Source organism: Pongo abelii, chromosome 5 (assembly GCF_028885655.2).
Source record: "Pongo abelii isolate AG06213 chromosome 5, NHGRI_mPonAbe1-v2.0_pri, whole genome shotgun sequence".
Lineage (NCBI taxonomy): Eukaryota > Metazoa > Chordata > Mammalia > Primates > Hominidae > Pongo > Pongo abelii.
Window position 1 is genome coordinate 169,926,650 of NC_071990.2, and position 17,417 is coordinate 169,944,066.

A 17,417-nucleotide genomic window follows, 5' to 3' on the forward strand; every position below is an offset into this window, starting at 1 on the left:
ATATTACTCTTTACCTTTTTTAGTGTACATGACATTTCACTTGTTATCAAATTATAAATATATATTTTAATCTAGTACAGTTTCTTTGAAACTTGAAAGAAACATATTCAACACTTCTTTAAATTTCTGAATATTATCTTACTGTTCTTAATATGATAACAGGAGATGTGTTTGCCTATTTTCATAGTCAGTTTTCAAAGGAGAAAATGGGTAGTGAGTAAGCTGTCTGGAAGTCAGAACCATTACTCAAAATAATAGATGAGGCTGTGTAACATGATTTTCTGTTGCTGTGATCACAGCGATTCATGACAGAGCAGGCACTGCGTTTTTGTTTTTCTTACATGTGTAATCTTCTTCTCCTAGGGCAGCAGAACTCATGACAAGAACAAGCTCTGTGGTGACGCTGGAAGTAGCAAAGCAGGGTGCCATCTACCACGGTCTGGCCACCCTTCTCAATCAGCCATCCCCTATGATGCAGAGAAGTAAGGACCAGTAGGGAAACAAGAGTGTTTTACAGTCATGGCCTCTTTGAATAGTCAGAAAACCCCCATGGAGGAGGTACTGGTGTTACTATTGCCCCAGTTTTAAAGATAAAGAAATTGAGGATGAGAGCGCTTCAGCACAGTGCCTGGGATTCCCATGTGAGCCTTCTGACCTTGGAGCCCACACTGTGAGTCACCAGGCCCCTTCCCTGTCACCAGGAGCCATTTAACTTCACCCCCACAGGGCTGGTTGACTGCTGGTGAGCTTCCGTAGGCCCGGCACATAGTAGGTGCTCAATAGAGAATGAATGTGACGTGTTAAGGATGAACTGGGAAAAAAACTAAAGAATGAATGAATGGATTTTCAGTTTTGATAGGCAGACTCAGGATTTAAAATGTTTAAAGAATAAGTTCAGTTCTTCACTGAAGAAATAGGCATTTATTTGTATATGAGTAGTTACCTTAGTCCTGCATTTGCTGAGATAAGGCATGATGATCTCATTCTGTATACAGTCATGCTCACCTGGCAAGGGGGATCCATTCTGAAAAATTCGTCCTTAGTTTATCTCATCATTGTGTACACATCACAGTGTACTACACAAACCTACATGGTGTAGCCTATTGCTCCTAGGCTGCAGACCTGCACAGCCTGTCACTGTACTGAATACTGCAGGCAACTGTAATTCAGTGGGAACATATCTTAACATAGAAAAACTACAGTTAAAAAAAAAAAAGGTGTAAAAGAGTAACAATGCTAGACCCGTAGAAGGCCACTTACCCTGAATGGAGCTTGTAGGATGGAAGTTGCTCTGGGTGCGTCCGCAAGTGAGTGGTGAGTGAATGTGAAGGCCCAGGACATGGCCGTGACTACTGTGGAATTTATCAACACTGTACACTTAAGCTACACTAAATTTACAAATATATATATATATATATATATATATATATATATATATATATATTTCTTTAATAATAAATTAATCTTAGCTTGCTATAACTTTTTTTTCTATATAAACTTGGCTTAAAACACAAACATGTTGTACAGCTGTACAAAATATTTTCGTTCTTTCTATACTTACTCTATAAGGGATTTTCTATTTTTTTTTAATTTATCTTTTCATCTTTTTGGTTAAAATCTCGTACATAAGCACACACATTAGCTTCGGCCTGCACAGGGTCAGGATTATCAGTGTCACTGTCTTCCACCTCCACATCCGGTCCCACGGGAAGGTCTTCAGGGGCAGTGACATGCCATGGAGCCATCACCTCCTGTGGTGACAATGCCTTTTTCTGGAAGGCTTCCTGATGGACCTGCCTGGGGCTACTTGACCATTAACTCTTTTTATAAGTAAAGGGAGTACACTCTAAAATAACAATAAAAAGTATAGTATAGTAAAATATATAAACAAGCAACCCAGTCACATATTACATTATCAAGTATTATCAAGTATTATATACCGTGTATAATTGTATGAGCTATACTTGTATACAGCTAGCAGTGCAGTCTGGCATGACCACAGACACGAGGAATCATTGTACTACAACTTTACACTGGCTAAGATCATTTAGAAGATAGGGATTTTTCAGCTCCGTTTTAATCTTAGGAGGCCACTGTCACGGATGTGGTTCATCATTGACCAAAATGGGCTTATTTGGTTCATGACTGTAATTCACTTAAACATCTTAATTATTTAAATAATTTATTTTTTGGAACTGTGGTTTTATAGCTACATCAAAAAGAATCTCAGGATAAAATCAATACAGATTTAGGGCTTTTAAAATAATGAGTTCAGACACAATAGGAGAAAACTGTTGTGATTCATAGCACACCTTGTTAAATGTATACATAGACTTCTAGATATGGCCTTTATGGCTTTCTCCTCCGTAAGGCAGGATTCTAGAAACCTCACAACCCAGAACCTCAAGTTGGCACCTGAGAGTAACAAATCACAGCCACAGCCAAGGCATCAGAGAATGTGACCTGCTGCTTATTGAAGCAAACACACACCACCCAAGGGGCATCTCAACAAAACCTAGTGTGGTATTGTCTGCCTTACTCAGCATGTTTTTTACTTTTTATGCAACATAGAACTTAACATCTTGGTTGTCTGATTTCTTAGTTTGTGGTCATTTAAAAGAAGCAAACTAGAATGTGAGTTAGAAATCACAGAGGGAAGCTGTGAACAGTAGATGATAAACCAGGGTGAGCAAGCAAAAAGAAGGAGAACTGACAGAAGCGGCCGCCAGGAGCGGAAGGCTCACGTCACGTGACGGCTGCTCATGTAACATGATGGCTGCTCAGAACGACGACACCGGGCGATTAAAAGTTCAGATATTTTTCTACGAAGTCAGGGAAGCATATATATCTTTATTTATTTTGTTAAAAGATACTTTAAAAATGGTTAGATTTGTTGCTTAAAACAGTGAAGTTTCAGTTAACGAGAAAATAAGCTTTGAAAGTGTTTATCTTCCCATCATTACTAATTAAGTAAAAATATTTTCTTTATTCTCAGTATGTTTACTTAAAAGCTGTTTTATGATTCTGTAGGAAGAGTTGACCTTTATCACCTTATTTCTTATGCTAAGAACAATTCTTATGGAATTTTAATGATAATCAGGGTGTTGAAAATAAAATCTTAAGAGATACTGAATGTGCTTTGATTCCAGTTTCAGATCGTCGTGGCTCAGGTAAACCCCGACCAAAGAGTGAAGGCTTTGAGCTCTATAATAATTCAACTCAAAATGGGTCTCCTGAGAGTCCTCAGCTGCCTTGGGCAGAATATAGTGAACCAAAGAAATTGCCTGGTGATGACAGACTGATGAAAAATAGAGCTGATCACCGTTCCAGCCCCAACGTAGCAAGTAAGAGTGACACTTTTTTGCTTCCTAAGTACACTTGTGGTCACAGTCTGAAGTGAGAGAAGGCACTTTGTGGTTTGTTAATTATTAAAATTATTCTCTGCAAACGTTGGCTAACTAGGATATGGTTTTCATAAGGGATGTCGTAAGTAACATTTCTCTAACAAAAACTAAAATGGAAAAACTTTACATTCAGTTGATCCCATAAGCAAATACATTAATAACATCTCTATTTGGGGTTGGTAAATTACCAAGATAAACCAAAATATGTTTTACATTTTTTTTTTTTTTTTGAGATGGAGTCTTGCTCTCTCACCCAGGCTGGAGTGTAGTGCAGTGGCGCGACCTCGGCTCACTGCAAGCTCCGCCTCCTGGGTTCACGCCATTCTCCTGCCTTAGCCTCCCGAGTGGCTGGGACTATGGGCGCCCACCACCACGCCGGGCTAATTTTTGGTATTTTTAGTAGAGACGGGGTTTCACCATGTTAGCCAGGATGGTCTCGATTTCCTGACCTCATGATCTGCCCGCCTTGGCCTCCCAAAGTGCTGGGATTACAGGCTTGAGCCACCATGCCCGGCCAATGTTTTTTACATTTTTAAAGGGTTGTTAACAAAGAGAAGAAGAAATAATAGAAGGATATGCAGCAGGAGACAAAGGCTTACAAAGCCTCAAGTATTTACTTTCTGGCTTGTTACCAAAAATGTTTACCAGTCCCTGACCTTGATACACAGAGCTACAAAGGTTTTTTTGTAGCTCTGGGCTCTGATGATTTAAAAGATGGATGTGGATATGACAAGACCTGATTTCTCATCTGCCTTGATTCTTTTTTTTTTTTTTTTTTTTGTCTCTATGCTAGATACTCACTAGCAGTATGAAGATGAATGAGGTCTTTAAGGAAATGTTATGTTATATATAGGTTGTTTATTTAATATTAAACTCTTTTTTCCCCCCTGACTTGAACAGATCAGCCTCCTAGTCCTGGAGGGAAAAGTGCATATGCCCCTGGAACAACAGCGAAGATAACATCTGTCTCTACTGGAAACCTCTGCACTGAGGTCTGATTGATTGATAAGCAAAAGGCTTCTACTGCATTTGCATACTTAGGGTTCCCTTTGGACATCTCAGTTATCTAGTACAATTTTTACTCTGAATTAGCATTGATTATAATTTCTAAATTTGCAGTGTTTTATCTTGATTTTTAATATACTAGTCAGGTAAATCAGTTTTAAATTAATAAGTCTGGGCAAAATGAAATGTTATTTATTCTCAGTATGGATCAAACACTTTTTAATGCAGTATTTAACATAAACTATTTTTTAATTTTTAAAACAGATCATTGAAAATCAAGTTAGTCTGTATGGTTGTAAAAAGCTCACTTTTTTTGTTCTTCACATTTTACAGGAACAGACTCCTCCGCCTAGACCTGAAGCCTACCCCATCCCCACTCAGACGTACACCAGAGAGTATTTTACCTTCCCAGCTTCCAAATCCCAGGATCGGATGGCTCCTCCTCAGAACCAGTGGCCAAATTATGAGGAAAAGCCACATGTGCACACAGACAGTAATCATTCCAGTATTGCAATTCAGGTTAGAAATCAAAGATTCCACACACTTTTCTCACCTCTCAAGGAGTAAACACTGAGTTCTGAGACACAATTAATATTTTCTATAGAACAGCATTGTTGGCCTTTTGTTTTTCCTTTAATGGTTTTGTGGTTAAGTTTGAGGAAAAAAGGAGACAGGATAGAATACTTAATAAGAAAAAGGATTATTTGTTCTCTGATGTTTGATTAACAAAATGTTAGGAATATAAGGCCTTACAATTTTTAAGACAAAGTTCACTGATTCTAGAAGTGAGAAATTAGAACTCCAGTGGTATATTTTGTACTGTATCAGGAGCTGTCCCTGCCTGTGGGAGCTCATGGTGTGGCAGGGAAATGAGACAGACACATTAGACACAGCATGGTCAGTGCTGTGGGAGAAGAGGCCCCAGCAGGGGATGGAGCTTCTCAGTCTTGGACGAGAACCTGGGCACAGCTGTATGCACGGAAGGGCCTTCCAGGAGGAGGGAAAGGCATAGAGATGTGTAGTAGTTCAGCAGGAACCCTGGGTAGAGGTGAAGGGGGTGGCAAGATCTAAGGCAGTGAAGACAGGCGGAGCCAGACAGAAGGGCTTGACGTGACAGCTAAGGAATTTTGATTTTTGTGCACATTAGTAGACGGGAGATGCCAATCTGAGTAGTTAAGCTGGGGAACGTTATCAAATGTGGTTTTCTTTTTAGAAAGATAACTGTTTGGTGAAAGACTGGGAGAAGAAATTAAAGGTATGCTTAAAAATAGTTACAGTCTAGGATCTGTAACAAATACATGCCCTGGATCGCAAATGCTCTAGGAATTCTGAAGATCAGCATTCTTAGAGTGGTTGGAAAAGACAAAATTCAGAGTTGAGATGGAAATTTGAGCTGAGCCTTGAAGAATGAGAACAGTAGGCAGTGGAGAGAGGATTGCACTGAGGAGATGGACGCTGTGATACAGATGAGGAGGAGCCTGTTTTCTGAGGGCTGAAAATGCTCCTCAGGCCACAGATGTTGGCCATCAGGAGATTTCTTCTTGGCCTTTTGTCTGGTGTGCTGGTCCATCCTGCTGTTTTCCTAGGTGGGCCTGATCACCCACAACGGCCCAGTCTTGGGAGTTTTGGACGTACTCTGTCACCAAAAGCTGGAGTTATCTGGGAGAAGGTGTCTTTCTCCAAATTTCTCTTTAAAAATTGAGTAATTTTGTGCCCTAGTCCTTCTAGTATCTTTTGTTAGAACGTAGGAGAATCTGCTTCCCATATGTCAAGACAACCCAATTTGTAGTGCATACATTGAATCCCATTTTTATGCACAGTATTTCTTGTTCTGTGGGGCTGGCATTACGTCTTCACATTTATAGTATACAGCTGCTACTTGTTTCTACCTCACTACATGGATAAACAGTACCTAGAGGAGAGAGTTGAGCAACTGAGAGGCAGGCCAGAGTGTGGAATGAAAAGATGGGGTTTAAGCGGGTAGGTGGAGAGTGCGAGCCAGCAGCCGGGGCCAGTGCAAAGTCTTAAGGGAGCAGAGAAGTGACTCAGGTCAGCCCTTACAGCAGCAGGGAGTGGCGATAGGCACAGTCTCTGTTTTTATGTGGTCCATAGATTTCATACCCCAGTAATGAGACACTTTCTGTGTACTAAGTAAAGCTCTAGCAAAATGTTGGGAGTAAATGTTCCATTTTTCTGTGAGACTACTGCTTTTTGAAGTGATACTTCATCTTTGTTGTTGGTTTGCTTTTTAAGGAAAAGGAAATAATTTGTTTTCCCGGTTTACATCTTTAATTTGTATTCATTAACAGGGCAGGAAAAAGATGCTTGATTCAGACCTCATAGTGATCATGTTTATCTGAGTAGACTCCTTTCATATGTGCCATTTCTCAGATTTTAGACTAGCCGTTTGGAAAAAGTGTACTCATTTATCTCTGTGTGTGTGTGTGTGTGTGTCATTTCTCTCTGTCTGTCACAGACACACACACACACACCCCTACCTTTGTGTTCAACACATTTGTAGCAATACATTTTGGACCTTTCTGGTATTGGAGCGGACGTATCTCAGATGTGTGGGACTTGTCCTTGCATTACTGTGCACAGCTCTGTCAGAGCCCAGAAAGCCAGTCCTTAGCTTGTATAATGCAGAAAGTCATGGATGGTTAAATGGTGAAGATTTAATAATTACTCGTAGTAGTAATTAGAGAAGTACCTGTTGTTGATTTTTACATATTATGAATAAACACACTCATTGCTTTGAAGTCCAAGTCGCATGTCTGGCTCTGCACTGGAGATGGTGCAGGGCGCCACAGGAGGGTGAAGATGAGGATGGGCACTGGCACTGAAGGGCCTCGATGCAGAGAGGAAGTACAGCTTTTCCTTTTTTTTTTAAATTTTAGTCAAGACAGAGACTATGTTACCCAAGCTGGTCTCGAACTCCTGGGCTCAAGCAATCCACCCACCTCAGCCTCCCAAAGTGCTGGGATTATAGGCGTGAGCCACCACGCTTGGCTGCTTTTCCTTCTTTACACAGATAAATGCACTGTTACTCCACGTTAGCCAATGAGCCTTGTAGGGCAGTCTCAGTCTCTTTCTGTACACTCATTTAACAGTTTTTCTTCTGTCCGAAGATAAAATGTTTGTGGATATTTGGTAATTTCTAGTAAATGGCTGAAATATAATAGTTCTTTTTCTTTTTCCAGCGTGTTACACGTTCCCAAGAAGAACTTCGAGAAGATAAAGCTTACCAACTTGAGCGGCATCGAATAGAGGCAGCTATGGACCGAAAGTCTGATAGTGATATGTGGATAAATCAGAGCTCCTCATTGGACTCCAGTACCTCTAGCCAAGAGCATCTGAACCATTCCTCTAAGTCGGTCACCCCTGCTTCCACACTGACCAAAAGTGGCCCTGGCCGTTGGAAAACACCAGCAGCCATACCGGCCACCCCTGTGGCCGTCTCCCAGCCAATCCGAACAGACCTGCCTCCGCCACCCCCGCCACCTCCCGCCCACTATGCCGGTGATTTCGATGGAATGTCCATGGATTTGCCTCTCCCGCCACCCCCTTCTGCCAACCAGATAGGGCTGCCGTCTGCGCAGGTGGCTGCTGCCGAACGGAAAAAGAGAGAAGAACATCAGCGTTGGTATGAGAAGGAGAAGGCCCGCCTGGAGGAGGAGCGGGAGAGGAAGCGGAGAGAGCAGGAGAGGAAGTTGGGCCAGATGCGCACTCAGTCCTTAAACCCTGCTCCGTTTTCTCCCTTGACCGCACAGCAGATGAAGCCCGAAAAGCCTTCCACACTCCAGCGGCCCCAGGAAACAGTCATTCGGGAGCTGCAGCCTCAGCAGCAGCCCCGCACGATCGAGCGCAGAGACTTGCAGTACATCACAGTCAGCAAAGAGGAGCTTTCTTCAGGGGACAGTCTGTCCCCCGACCCGTGGAAGCGGGACGCCAAGGAGAAGCTGGAGAAGCAGCAGCAGATGCACATCGTGGACATGCTGAGCAAGGAGATCCAGGAGCTCCAGAGCAAACCGGACCGCAGCGCCGAGGAGAGCGACCGGCTGCGCAAGCTCATGCTGGAGTGGCAGTTCCAGAAGAGACTCCAGGAGTCGAAGCAGAAGGACGAAGATGACGAGGAGGAGGAGGACGACGATGTGGACACCATGCTGATCATGCAGCGCCTGGAGGCTGAACGAAGAGCAAGGGTAAAGGGGGGAGTGCTTTGGCTGTGCCCATCTGTGGTCCCTATTTTAGCTTCTGCGTGTTTCCTATGGGGATAGCGAGGCCCCTGATCATGATAAGGATTAAAAGGGCCCCTACCTAGGCTTATACTGTTTTATTCTATGTGTTACTCTTGGCTGATGTCATAGAGAAATGAGTCAGGGCTGTTTAAGGCTAAATTTTTTAAGACATGGTTTGACAAGTATTAAATACAATTCAAATGAAACTTGATTGTTTTCATTACCAAACTCATAATTATCCTTTTCCTTAACACTTCCAGTTGAAAAAACAAGTATTTGTTAATGACCAGTAGTAATCTTGATCCAGGGTGGGCAAAATTTTTCTTCCAGGGCCAGATTGATGCGTCAGGCTTTGCAGGCCGTGGGGACTCTGGCAACCCCCAGCTCTGCTGTTGTAGCACAAAAGCAGCCACAGGCACAAGTAAACACATAGTTGTGTCTCTGTACCAATAAAACTTTATTTACAGAAACACAGGGCAGATCACTGGCTGGCCCCTGGTCTTGTCAGCATTTTGTGGTGATTAACAAAAGAAACTGTTCAGATCATTACATTTACAGTCATTACCAAAAATAGAATCTTCACAGTAGTTGTACTGTTGATGAAGCAAGCATTTGTTAAGGTAATAAACAATTATATTCCAATTGTAGCATAAAGATATTGAGAACTGATTTTATTCTTATTTCTCCATAGTATGAAAATGATTTTTGTTTTAAGTAAACTAACAAAAATATAAATTCGTTTAACACAATAAATTGTGATGCAGAAATTTTAGATAAAAGCAAGACTTTGTTACTCTATAAAGAGAACTGTTAAGAGGCATTTACTGCTATTAATTTGGGCATTTATTAATACTAATTTATAGAGAATGCTATTGACCATATTGTGTTCATGAGTTTTAGTGATTTTTTTTCTTTTTTAGACACAGTGCAATATTTTGAGAAAAGATGGCCAGAGCCATGTTCTTTTTATCTTTTGGATTCTGTTTCTAATTTCAACTGTTTTTTTATGCCGTTAATGGTAAAGCTCTACCAGGGGCTATTAGGTCAGACATTTTAATCTTTCTACCTCACAGTGAAATTTAACCTTAGATAATAATTTGTGAGTCCTTAGATCCTTAGAGCTCAGTAGTGTGATTCTTTTTCGATTTGCTCTGTGAATTTTTCCTGAAAAGTCTCTCTTACACATACTTCTTAATATATACATATCTCAGCCAAAATGTGTGTATATATAAAACTTTGCCCAAAATTCAGCTTGAATCCCCTTAGACACTTAAGTTTCTTAAATGAGGCCGAAGTGTGAATTATTACATTGTTTTACTACTATTTTTATTAGTATTCCTCAAGTCATCAGTAGTAAACTTCCTGATGAGTAGCTGTGTTTACTGTAAGCACTGTTTTATTTGAAAAACCAACCACTACATTAATAGCTATTTTACTTTAAAAGTAGCTTAAAAAATATAGTACTTTAAAAGTACTATGCATTCCCCTCCCCATCAGAGCTCTCCGAAAGGTGCTGGGCCTGCTGGTGCCAGGTGCATGCTCCTCTGCTCTGGCCATTGTCGCTCCTGGGTGCACTAAGATGGATTCATTAGGAACCTAAGGACGTTCACGGCCTTGTGTCGCCCACACCCGAAAAGACGAAAGGATGGCTTTTCCTTCACTGCATTTTCAGCTCTGAATATACAACTGTTGTGTATGGCAAATGAGTCAACAGTATCAGCGTTTCTTATTGTTATAACTGTATCCTGACAATAATGAAAAATTAGCCTTGTAGCATTTCTGTAAGTATCTTTTTCTGTGAGGACTAAAATTTTATTTAAAGGTCTCAGAGTTTTTCCAAATGGGTTAAAACACTGAATATTTCAAAGCCTTTTAGTATGAATTGCGATATTTGGAAAGTTTCTTATGAAAATTTAGTAAAAAATATTTGGTTTTTGCTTAGTAGTTCTGTTACAATTAGTATCTTAGTCTCCAAATAAGGGAAATTCTGCTATTTTTTATTTTCTATGTATCCTAATGATGAAACTCATTTAATACCATGTGGGCGTTTTTCTGTTTCTGAATACTAGAAGTTAGTCTGTAGTTCTTTATCTTTCTCATCAAGTTGTCGAAACACAGATGACGCATGATAGTGAGAAAATATGCCGATGGCAGATTACAGGTCTAAACCTAACTTTTTTTTCCACACTTCATCTTTCTTTTTTTTTTTCTTTCTCTGTTACCTGCAGCAGACTGCTATGCCAGCAATCTCTGTTCTAGATTTGGTATGTTCTTGTTTCTTTCCCTTTGGTCCTTTTTTCCTGTCTTGATTTTCTTTTTTTTCGGTGGTGGCTGTTTTATGTTTTCAGTAGATCCAGTTCCCTTAGGGGGGGCCTCCATCAGGAGGCGGAGTCCCTGACGCTTTAGAAGCATGCCTTTGAATGTTCCTAGATTTAGTTACTCTTTGCTTTTCTCCGTTAATTTTAAGTGTTACTGTTTGTTTATGGTTTTGACCTTTTCTCAGTTTCAGTCATAAATTGATTCCGTGTATTCTTACGTAGTCATAAATACATGAGCAAACGAAATAAATTTTGTAATGAGTAATCTATTTGATTTTTTTCACATTAGACATAGATTTTAAATATTCAGTTGTTATAAACTCAGCTGAAAGGGTATTGACATTATTTGCCAGTTAAGATATAACTGTCTATTGGTAGAGTAAGAGATTTCCAGTGAACATGTATTCTATGTTTTCTTTAATAATATAACATGGATTTTAATTCAGTTTATCAGCCATGCCAATTTATCAGTCTGCTGAAAATACTTGAGGTTCATGGTCTGTTGTAAATTCAAAGTGTTCATTGTCATATTGGGGAAGTTTGGCTCATCGTTTAGGGCCCATTATGCTTGCATATGGTATCTTTATCACCTGCTAGACAACTATACTCTGATATATTTATATAAACTTGAAGACAAATTCTAGTCAACTTATAAAGACAAAAGCCAATATCAGACGGTACATTTAAAACCTGTGAATCAAGGTTTGATTTTAATGGCCTTTTCACCAAATAATAGTCCCCTTTTCCTTTTCCCCCCTCAGTTTAACAGTGGCAATAACACCTTAGAGAGGAACCTTTCTTACAAACACCTCCCCTGCTTGGTGATTGGAAGGCATATTTTCTGAGCTTTGCATTTTTTTTTTACATGAAACAAAGATTTAAAAGTATAAATTTTTCTCCCTACTTCTTTGTGTGTTTTGGTGTACGTAAGTGTAGCTGGAAGATATTGATCAGAGTCACCTTAGTGTGAGATATTCATTCAGCAAATACTTGCTCAGCATCCATGACACGGTGGGCACTGACCTGAGGCATTGAAGATACCAGCCAGCTCTCAGGCCCAAAGAGAGTTTCTTATACTATGAAGAATTCTGTGACACATGAACAGTAAAATAATGCTTGCAATAAGGTTTTTGTTCCATAGAAATAATTCAGAGAGTTTCTTTCTTTAAAAGATAATTATTTTGAGTATTAATATTGACCTTAACCACATGTTTCTGAGCATTTCTTAGCCCAGTTCCCCAGTACATATTATTAACAGTACCTCATTATTTATAAAATTCTTGGGTGGGCACAGTGGTTCATGCCTGTAATCCCAGCACTTTGGGAGGCCGAGGCAGGTGAGTCACCTGAGGCCAGGAGTTCAAGACCAGCCTGACCAACATGGCGAAACCTCATCTCTACTAAAAATACAAAAATTAGCTGGGCACAGTGGCGGGCACCTGTAATCCCAGCTACTCAGGAGGCTGAGGTATGACGCTTGCTTGAACCCAGGAGGTGGAGGTTGCAGTGACCAGAGATTGCACCACTGCACTCCAGCCTGGGGGACAGAGCGAGACTTTGGCTCAAAAAAAAAAAACTATAGAATTATTTTTATGTAAGAATTGGCAGGTTACCCTAGGAGACCCTCATCTCTGAAGATATTAGCCTTCTCCTTAATAAGGATAAGGGCAAATATGTGACTATATAGGGAGTGACACTACCCAGTATGGTTCTTAATTCAGGTAGGTAATTAGATAAATGAGGCAGTTCTTTTCCTGTTTGGAAGCAGCTGAGTTTCATAAAGTTGGGAGGCTGCCTGCACTGGTTTCTGTTCTTTCCTCTGGTCTTTGTGACCCATCACCACTGTCAGTCCAGGGCCTACCTTCTCCATCCTCTGTGCTCACTTGCGACCTGAGACGGTAGCACCACTTTGATGCCAGCAATGTCCTCATTTGATTTCTAGTCCGAACTTCTCGCACACTAAAGACTCAGATATCCACCTGCCCATGTAACATCTCCACATGGAGTCAAGTAAGACTTCTGCAATGCAGCATGCTCAAAGTGAAATCTTTGTCTCCTTCACTCACCTTGCACTGCTTATCATTCTGCCTTCAGCCTTCCCCATTTCAGCTGATGCTTCGAGTTGCTCAGGCAAGAAACCTCAGTCATGCATGACCCGCTTTTTTTTCTGTTCAGAAACTCTACTGGCTTGACCTCCTCACAACCTGACCAACCTCTGTGCCCCTGTGACCAGAATCTCTCTCCTTTCCTGCCTGGGTCACTGCGAGAGACTGGCAGGACCCCTCGGTACTGCCCCCCAGTCCCTTCACAGGACAGCCTTGACATAGCATACAGCAGTCCCATGAGAATGTCCTCACAGCCCTCCTAAGTCTCTCCCTTCACATAGACAGGCAGTCCAAGTTAGCTCGGGTCTCATCTCCTCTTCACACCCTTGCCCACTGGCCCTCCAGCCTGCCTGCCTGCCTTCTAGTGAACCTCCACATGCTGGGCCGTCGGGAGGGTCCTTGCCCGTCTCCATGGCTGACCCTCTTGGCACATGCAGATGTCTCTCAGATGCCACCTTTCCGGGGGGGCCCACCTGCCCCCACTGCTTCATATTAGGGGGGCCCACCTGCCCATGCTACTTTGTATCAGGGGCCCACTGGCCTCACTGTGTCCTGTGTGTTTCTCTGTGGACATGCTATACACATTACTCACCATTAGGCATGTTTGTCTCTTCTGTGTAGCGCCACCTCCATGGGAACAGGGACCTTTGTCCAAATTTCTAGAAGAGTTCTGGAGTGTGGTAGGCAGTCGAGTGAGTGGGATCAGATTCCAGGCCAAGGTCCCAAGCTCTCGAAGGTATGTGACCTTCCTGACAGCATCTCAAGAGTAAAGCTGTTACTAGGTTGTCTCCTATTTTAATGACTGAGATGGTGTGTAAGTCATGTTCAAACCAAAGTCTGACTTGCTGGAGGGATCTCCTTCAGCACTAGATTATGATGAAGCCCATTGTGTCTTTAGGGCTTTTCCTTTATATCCCATGGGCAAATCCGGGACACCTGGAATTCGTCAGAATGTCTGCTTTCTCCGGCAGAGTACTCTGTCCTAGCCTTGGAACCTGTCTCTAACTTGAATAGCCGGTCAGTTAGGACCATGGAGGTGGCCGTGACTGCGGCTGCAGCTTTGCCTGGCTACAGCCTCGAGAAGTAGCTAGTCCTTCCACCTGATGACAAGGTGTGTGACTCGTGCCTTCATTGCTCCGGGTTGCCACATAACTGCATATATTCCTCTCATTTCCTTATGACAAACATGTTCTGTGGCAGAGCACAAGGGCCTAAGCTAGCATGGAAGAGATTGACCCAGTATCACACAGAGCAGGTGAGAGCCAGGGTCCCCAAACCCACCATGGGAGAGACTTGGCCAGTACCTGTTGAACATTCCTAATCTGAAAATCCAGAATCCAAAATCCAAAACTCTGAGCACTGACATTATGCCACAAGTAGAAAATTCCACACCTGACCTCAGTGACAGGTTGTAGTCAAAGCTTCGTTTTATGTCCAAAATTATTTCAAATATTATATAAAATTACCTTTAGGCTATATATATATGTATATATATATATATATAAAGTGTATATGACACAGAAATCAGTTCATATTTAGACTTGGGTCCTGTTTCCAGGATATCTCATTACGTGTATGCAAATAGTCCAAAAATAAAAAATCCACAATTTGAAACACTTCTGGTTCCAAGCATTTTGGATGAGGGACACTCTGCTTTGTATCACGTGGATCAAGTGAGAGTCAAGGTTTTAACAAGAACTTTCTGAATTCATATTAACTGCTCTTTCTAGGACACAAAAATGCCTCTTTTTGTAACACTGTAGTGGCAGGAACCATTTTCTCGAAATTTACTTGGTTTGACAAATCTCTCAGTGGCTAAGCTTAGGTTTGTCTTGTGAACACGTTTTAATGGGTCATCTGCTGACTCAGAAAACAAGAGAACTCACAGGAGAAATTCCCCCCGTTGGGGTAATACCAGTGAAAAGATGTTTTCAAAGAGTTCAGTGGTTCTGCTTGCTTTATGTGAAAGCCCAAGCTAGGTCTTCCCTCCTCCTCCGCTTTCTTGTTTTTGTTTGTTTGCTTGTTTTTGCATGGAACTGTAGAAATTGGGCATGCCCCTCTTGAGCATCCCAGGTATAGAAGGGGTTGAATTAAAAGCCTTATAAAAATTTCAAGCAGGAATTAGTAGGAAGCCTAATTTCAGAATTGTTTCTTCAGAGAAATCTATCTGTGGGAAGTCAGACTGTATTTTGTCTATTCAAATTGGAGTGCCTCTAGAATGAAAATGGGCCCTGCCCAGAATATCAAAGCCACAGTGTAGTCACAGTGCATCTTCAGGAAGGCTCGGTTTTACTCAAAGAATTAGGAGAAGAAATATGTTCGTATTAAAACCAACACGTATATATTACAGAATGGAATACAAAGTTTGTATGATTGCATAAAACAGTTGCCCTAAAAGAACTTCAAGTTTCTGTTGTAGGCCACTTTGAGCCACACTGTCTTACTTGGCGATTACACTGTTAAGTCTCTGCCACAAGGGCGTTTCACCAGCTAAGCTCTAGATCTTACAACTTCTAATAAAATGGTCATTTTAGTTAAATCTGGAAAAAGTGTGTGGGCTGTGCTACAGGAAGGGAGCTAGCACTTACTGAGGACCAGGTGCTGCAGTGGATGGTTTTTCCTGCATCATTTAATACATTCTACCACTGTGAGAGAGGACTTCACTTTCCTAATGAGGAAATCGGTCCCTAAGACATAGAGTAGGCTTTTGCTTGGTCTAAAAACCAGGTGTTAAGTCACTTAGCAAAGGCACTCCGATTCAGTCATTAATTTGTAATAAATGATCTAATCAGGAGTTTTCTTCATGTTTTGTCCTTGAAATTTTTTTAGGGTGGACATTTTTAAAGGGAGGGAGCATACGCAGAAAAAGTCTGTAGAGAAAAAGGCTTTTTAAGGGCTTTAACTGAGTTGTGTTTTCAGTAATTTGTCAAAAAGTAAAGGGTATTATGACCCCATTTTATGTTCAGATACCAGTTTCATTTTCATGTTACAAAATTATAAACGCACAGATCTCAACATATACACATATATATATATATATATATGTATATATAACCTGAAAGTACCTGTTTTGGGGAATGTGGACTACCCATATAGCAGAACCTTGGTTCAAGTTTGCTACATACTGGCTTTCAAATCCCAGTGTAGTTCTCGATGTAGAATGACTTTCAGTCTGCATGTTCTTGATTCATGGGGTAATAGTTATTTTTTCATCTATTCTGCTCTCTCCTCAAAGATCACTTCCTGCAAGGCTGTTTTGGTAGCATGTAACTTTTCATTCTTTTAATCAAAGTGCTAATCTAATAGGCAGTTTGCCACTGGATTGCTGGGTGATTAAATTTGTAATTTAAGTTAAAATATCCTTTAACTATTACTGAATGTAAGTAACCCATACAATTCAGTGTACTGTTTTAAGCTATTATTTTGAGTAAATTAAGAGATTTCTCGTTTTTCTCATTAATGCTTTGTGAATGGTGGGAGTAAAGCAACATAGCTTTGAAGAACAAAACAATTTATGTTTTGGAGATGGAAATACTTGAGTTAGCCAGAGTGGAAAGAAACTGCCTTGATTACACTGGTGTTGGTTAATTTGCCTTCCTTTACGAATAGTAACTAATGAGCTGAACACGAGGAGACACTCCTTGCTTACTGCATTCCAGATTTAGAAGAATAGAGGTTTTTAAGAAGAAAATGCCTGTTTATAGATTTATAAAAAATTATGAAAATGATAATTGTTCTGCTTTCTTAAAATATACTTCTATTTAAAAAAACTTAATTGGCTCTATCATTGTGTAACACTTTCTTGCTCAGCACTTATTTTTAATTAGGGCTAGAAAATATTAACATAAATTAGTTTGTGCTTTGTGGGATAAGGAAAAGACCCATGTTGCATTAATGCAATTTTATATTCTACCCTAAATTACTTTTCTGTAGAATATTTAATATTCTCACTTGCTTTATTTTGCTATTTTTGTTTGGCGCTGTTTCTCCTAGTTCTCCTAGTTTTTCCTGACCCCTGAAATCCTTGCTGAACGTTTCCATCCTTTGCACTGGCCCCTCGTGCAGGAAGCCTGCGGGGAGCTGTGGCTGGTTCTGTCAACTCATGGGCAAGGCATCACCGACGGCTTCCTTGTGGGTTCTTAGTGGCATCTACTCCTGCTATAAGCCCCCTAAAAGCCAGTCATCCTAACATCTCTCTGGGGTATGGATAGGTTGTCCTAAAGAGACAGTTCAATTATTTGTCTCTTTGAGAAGGCAATTTTAATTTTTTTCTAAGATGTTTTATTATTGTTTATTGACATGAAAAAGCCTAATAACACAGGTTAATTTATTCTTTCTCACCAGATA

The 17,417-nt window shown here is 40.8% G+C and overlaps 1 protein-coding gene across 31 annotated transcripts in view; it reads left to right on the plus strand.

Moving 5' to 3' along the window:
* Window positions 1–17,417, plus strand: part of AFDN (afadin, adherens junction formation factor) — a 153,367-nt gene that overhangs the window by 125,105 nt on the left and 10,845 nt on the right. For 18 of the 31 annotated variants that reach the window (XM_054558473.2, XM_054558475.2, XM_024248350.3 and 15 more), the window contains 5 exons: window positions 364–482; window positions 3,150–3,344; window positions 4,305–4,396; window positions 4,743–4,928; window positions 7,610–8,611. In XM_054558473.2, the coding sequence (XP_054414448.2) occupies window positions 364–482; window positions 3,150–3,344; window positions 4,305–4,396; window positions 4,743–4,928; window positions 7,610–8,611 (1,594 nt within the window). Of the gene's footprint in view, window positions 1–363; window positions 483–3,149; window positions 3,345–4,304; window positions 4,397–4,742; window positions 4,929–7,609; window positions 8,612–10,875; window positions 10,912–17,417 lie in introns of all 31 variants that reach the window. The other 13 variants (XM_054558455.2, XM_054558457.2, XM_054558456.2 and 10 more) reach the window with 1 other exon arrangement.